The sequence below is a fragment of the Procambarus clarkii genome, chromosome 35 (genome assembly GCF_040958095.1).
Source record: "Procambarus clarkii isolate CNS0578487 chromosome 35, FALCON_Pclarkii_2.0, whole genome shotgun sequence".
NCBI lineage: Eukaryota > Metazoa > Arthropoda > Malacostraca > Decapoda > Cambaridae > Procambarus > Procambarus clarkii.
The window spans coordinates 27,528,002-27,534,001 of record NC_091184.1 but is presented as its reverse complement, the minus strand read 5'-3'; the positions used below and the strand labels follow the sequence as shown (position 1 = coordinate 27,534,001).

The 6,000-nt window shown below is 43.1% G+C and overlaps 1 protein-coding gene across 3 annotated transcripts in view; it reads left to right on the top strand.

The window, feature by feature from the left end:
• The first annotated feature begins 238 nt into the window (after nucleotides 1-238).
• LOC123768517 (serine/threonine-protein phosphatase 6 regulatory ankyrin repeat subunit B) overlaps nucleotides 239-6,000 on the top strand; it is a 105,066-nt gene continuing 99,304 nt past the window's right edge. For 2 of the 3 annotated variants that reach the window (XM_069336209.1, XM_069336207.1), the window contains exon 1: nucleotides 282-441. In XM_069336209.1, the coding sequence (XP_069192310.1) occupies nucleotides 418-441 (24 nt within the window). In that variant the 5' untranslated portion in view covers nucleotides 282-417. Of the gene's footprint in view, nucleotides 442-6,000 lie in introns of all 3 variants that reach the window. The other variant, XM_069336208.1, reaches the window with a different exon arrangement.

The window sequence follows — 6,000 nt, the reverse complement described above, 5'->3', positions numbered from 1 at the left end:
TTAGCTAATTCCTGAACAATTTTATTCATACTTTTCTCCGAAAGGCAACTGTAACTTGCTATTTTCCATCATATTTTGAGCACGAATTTACTACCCAAGAACACTGTAACTACCCTAGATGAACAATTCACATATTGTTACTGTAAGTTAAGGACAAAGTTTCGGCCATGGAATATAGAGTATGGAAAATGTCCAAGTTGTAGCCAATACCTTATACTGAGCCTCCTTGTGTTTCAAGGACCAGACGTCAACACAATCGACTTGAGAATGGTCTAAGACGGACTAAAACGTCGTCGTCCCTTCACCTTCTAGTGTGTGGTCTGGTCAACACATTAAAGTGCTCCTGGAGAAGCAAGAAGTGTCCGGGGGGGCTAACAAGCCTTCATATAGTTGCACCAGCCAATAGGGTTCATCATTATGAATGACACAACGTTATTGATGGTTAGTGAAAATTTTATTTTTATTTAATATGTTGATTACTATTTTATGGTTAAAATCGGCCTCTTGTTATTAGGCCTTTAATTTCAGTTTGCATTTAAGCAGTTTTCAATCAAATTCAAAAATCAGTATTTTTATGTTAATGTTATTATGATGCAATATTATCTTCATAATATTATTATGTCTGTGGGGTTTTCATTGTGACAGTTAATTAATGTCCGGTAATTTTTATGTAAACTTTCCAAATTATAAATGTGCAAAAAATTTATGACTAAAGATTTTAATTTGATTAACTAGGTTCAGCATTAAGGTCTGCCATAAGAATTACTGGTATATGCAGGCGATGAGTCACAATAACGTGGCTGAAGTATGTTGACCAGACCACACACTAGAAATTGAAGGGACGACGACGTTTCGGTCCGTCCTGGACCATTCTCAAGTCGATTGTGTCACAATCGACTTGAGAATGGTCCAGGACGGACCGAAACGTCGTCGTCCCTTCAATTTCTACTGGTATATGTTTGGGATTAAAAATTCTTCTTAAATTTTGTCATGGTGGTTAGTGTTTGGGAGAACAGATGTTGTACAGATGATTAGTACTCGCCTAGTTGTACTCGCCTAGTTGTACTCGCCTAGTTGTACTCGCCTAGTTGTACTCACCTAGCTGTACTCACTTAGTTGTGCTCATCTAGTTGTACTCACTTAGTTGTACTCATCTAGTTGTACTCACTTAGTTGTACTCGCCTAGTTGTACTCGCCTAGTTGTACTCGCCTAGTTGTACTCGCCTAGTTGTACTCGCCTAGTTGTACTCGCCTAGTTGTACTCGCCTAGATGTACTCGCCTAGTTGTACTCGCCTAGTTGTACTCGCCTAGTTTTACTCGCCTAGTTGTAATCCCCTAGTTGTACTCGCCTAGTTGTACTCGCCTAGTTGTAATCCCCTAGTTGTACTCGCCTAGTTGTACTCACCTAGTTGTAGTCCCCTAGTTGTACTCGCCTAGTTGTACTCACCTAGTTGTACTCACCTAGTTGTACTCGCCTAGTTGTACTCGCCTAGTTGTACTCGCCTAGTTGTACTCGTCTAGTTGTAATCCCCTAGTTGTACTCGCCTAGTTGTACTCGCCTAGTTCTAATCCCCTAGTTGTACTCGCCTAGTTGTACTCACCTAGTTGTACTCACTTAGTTGAACTCGCCTAGTTGTACTCGCCTAGTTGTACTCGCCTAGTTGTACTCGTCTAGTTGTAATCCCCTAGTTGTACTCGCCTAGTTGTACTCGCCTAGTTGTACTCGCCTAGTTGTACTCGCCTAGTTGTACTAGCCTAGTTGTACTCGCCTAGTTGTACTCGCCTAGTTGTACTCACCTAGTTGTACTCACCTAGCTGTACTCACTTAGTTGTGCTCATCTAGTTGTACTCACTTAGTTGTACTCATCTAGTTGTACTCACTTAGTTGTACTCGCCTAGTTGTACTCGCCTAGTTGTACTCGCCTAGTTGTACTCGCCTAGTTGTACTCGCCTAGTTGTACTCGCCTAGTTGTACTCGCCTAGTTGTACTCGCCTAGATGTACTCGCCTAGTTGTACTCGCCTAGTTGTACTCGCCTAGTTTTACTCGCCTAGTTGTAATCCCCTAGTTGTACTCGCCTAGTTGTACTCGCCTAGTTGTAATCCCCTAGTTGTACTCGCCTAGTTGTACTCACCTAGTTGTAGTCCCCTAGTTGTACTCGCCTAGTTGTACTCACCTAGTTGTACTCGCCTAGTTGTACTCACCTAGTTGTACTCGCCTAGTTGTACTCGCCTAGTTGTACTCGCCTAGTTTTACTCGCCTAGTTGTACTCGCCTAGTTGTACTCGCCTAGTTGTACTCGCCTAGTTGTACTCACCTAGTTGTACTCACCTAGCTGTACTCACTTAGTTGTACTCATCTAGTTGTACTCACTTAGTTGTACTCGCCTAGTTGTACTCGCCTAGTTGAACTCGCCTAGTTGTACTCGCCTAGTTGTAATCCCCTAGTTGTACTCGCCTAGTTGTACTCACCTAGTTGTACTCGCCTAGATGTACTCGCCTAGTTGTACTCACCTAGTTGTACTCGCCTAGTTGTAATCCCCTAGATGTACTCGCCTAGATGTACTCGCCAAGTTGTACTCACCTAGTTGTACTCGCCTAGTTGTAATCCCCTAGTTGTACTCGCCTAGTTGTACTCACCTAGTTGTACTCGCCTAGATGTACTCGCCTAGTTGTACTCACCTAGTTGTACTCGCCTAGTTGTACTCACCTAGTTGTACTCGCCTAGTTGTACTCGCCTAGTTGTAATCCCCTAGTTGTACTCGCCTAGATGTACTCGCCTAGTTGTACTCACCTAGTTGTACTCGCCTAGTTGTAATCCCCTAGTTGTACTCGCCTAGTTGTACTCACCTAGTTGTACTCGCCTAGTTGTACTCGCCTAGTTTTACTCGCCTAGTTGTACTCGCCTAGTTGTACTCGCCTAGTTGTACTCACCTAGTTGTACTCACCTACTTGTACTCGCCTAGTTGTACTCGCCTAGTTTTACTCGCCTAGTTGTACTCGCCTAGTTGTACTCGCCTAGTTGTACTCACCTAGTTGTACTCACCTAGCTGTACTCACTTAGTTGTACTCATCTAGTTGTACTCACTTAGTTGTACTCGCCTAGTTGTACTCGCCTAGTTGTACTCGCCTAGTTGTACTCGCCTAGTTGTACTCGCCTACTTGTACTCACCTAGCTGTACTCACTTAGTTGTACTCACCTAGTTGTACTCCCCTAGTTGTACTCACTTAGTTGTACTCGCCTAGTTGTACTCACCTAGTTGTACTCACTTAGTTGTACTCATCTAGTTGTACTCACCAAGTTGTACTCACCTAGTTGTACTCAACTAGTTGTACTCACTTAGTTGTACTCAGCTAGTTGTACTCGCCTAGTCATACTCACCCTAGATGTACTCACTTAGTTGTACTCACCTAGTTGTACTCACCTAGTTGTACTCGCCTAGTTGAACTCACCTAGTCATACTCACCTAGATGTACTCACTTAGTTGTACTCACCTATTTGTACTCGCCTAGTTGTACTCGCCTAGTTGTACTCACCTAGTTGTACTCACATAGTTGTACTCGCCTAGTTGTACTCACCTAGTTGTACTCGCCTAGTTGTACTCACTTAGTTGTACTCACCTAGTCATACTCACCTAGTTGTACTCACTTAGTTGTACTCACCTAGTTTTACTCACCTAGTTGTACTCACTTAGTTGTACTCGCCAAGTTGTACTCCCCTAGTTGTACTCGCCTAGTTGTACTCGCCTAGTTGTACTCGCCTAGTTGTACTCGCCTAGTTGTACTCACCTAGTCATACTCACCTAGATGTACTCACCTAGATGTACTCACCTATTTGTACTCGCCTATTTGTACTCGCCTAGTTGTACTCACCTAGTTGTACTCACCTAGTTTTACTCACCTAGTTGTACTCACTTAGTTGTACTCGCCAAGTTGTACTCACTTAGTTGTACTCACCTATTTGTACTCGCCTAGTTGTACTCACTTAGTTGTACTCGCCTAGTTGTACTCGCCTAGTTGTACTCGCCTAGTTGTACTCACCTAGTTGTACTCGCCTAGTTGTACTCACCTAGCTGTACTCACTTAGTTGTACTCACCTAGTTGTACTCACTTAGTTGTACTCGCCTAGTTGTACTCCCCTAGTTGTACTCACTTAGTTGTACTCGCCTAGTTGTACTCACCTAGTTGTACTCACTTAGTTGTACTCATCTAGTTGTACTCACCAAGTTGTACTCACCTAGTTGTACTCAACTAGTTGTACTCACTTAGTTGTACTCAGCTAGTTGTACTCGCCTAGTCATACTCACCCTAGATGTACTCACTTAGTTGTACTCACCTAGTTGTACTCACCTAGTTGTACTCCCCTAGTTGAACTCACCTAGTTGTACTCGCCTAGTTGTACTCACTTAGTTGTACTCACCTAGTCATACTCACCTAGATGTACTCACTTAGTTGTACTCACCTATTTGTACTCGCCTAGTTGTACTCGCCTAGTTGTACTCACCTAGTTGTACTCACCTAGTTGTACTCGCCTAGTTGTACTCACCTAGTTGTACTCGCCTAGTTGTACTCACTTAGTTGTACTCACCTAGTCATACTCACCTAGTTGTACTCACTTAGTTGTACTCACCTAGTTTTACTCACCTAGTTGTACTCACTTAGTTGTACTCGCCAAGTTGTACTCCCCTAGTTGTACTCGCCTAGTTGTACTCGCCTAGTTGTACTCGCCTAGTTGTACTCGCCTAGTTGTACTCACCTAGTCATACTCACCTAGATGTACTCACCTAGATGTACTCACCTATTTGTACTCGCCTATTTGTACTCGCCTAGTTGTACTCACCTAGTTGTACTCACCTAGTTTTACTCACCTAGTTGTACTCACTTAGTTGTACTCGCCAAGTTGTACTCACTTAGTTGTACTCACCTATTTGTACTCGCCTAGTTGTACTCGCCTAGTTGTACTCACCTAGTTGTACTCACCTAGTTGTACTCACCTAGTTTTACTCACCTAGTTGTACTCACTTAGTTGTACTCGCCAAGTTGTACTATCCTAGTTGTACTCACCTAGTTGTACTCGCCTAGTTGTACTCGCCTAGTTGTACTCATCTAGGTGTACTCACCTAGTTGTACTCACCTAGTCGTACTCACCCAGTCGTACTCGCCTAGTTGTACTCGCCTAGTTATACTCACCTAGTTGTACTCACCTAGGTGTACTCACCTAGTTGTACTCACCTAGTCGTACTCACCCAGTCGTACTCGCCTAGTTGTACTCGCCTAGTTGTACTCACCTAGTTGTACTCACCTAGGTGTACTCACGTAGTTGTACTGGCCTAGTTGTACTCACCTAGTTGTACTCGCCTAGTTGTTCTCGCCTAGTTGTACTCACCTAGTTGTACTCTCCTAGTTGTACTCCCCTAGTTGTACAGCCACTAGTACGCGTAGCGTTTCGGGCAGGTCCCTGGAATACGATCCCCGCCGCGAAAAATCGTTTTTTTCATCCAAGACTACTGCCGTGGATTACTGATTACCCGCCAAACACACACCGAAACTACGACGTTGGTACAACGTTCGAACAAGTTTTAACACTTCCTAACCAGTTATAACAACCAATATAGCAAGTTGTAACAACGTTCTAATACGTCATAAACTTGTTAAGCCAAGATGTAACAACTTTATTACTAGTTATAACAAGTGGAAAATAGAGACAGTTTCGGTTTGTGTTTCCTGGGTATACAGACATGACAAAGTGCATAGTGACCGCTGGATAATTGAAAATAGTCATTAACAATAGAACTTTGTGTTAAATAGAGAATAAACGGGAGACCACGAGTGAGCCAGTGAACGAGGCTTTGTGTCAACCCGTTCTCGCAAATTTAATATGTCAATATTGACTTATTAGTTGCGTGCATAGGTGACATACTAAACATAATAGTTTCCCTTGAAAAGCTTCATGGAAAACACCGACCTTACCTAACCTACTTAGTATGTTAAAATAAGCATCT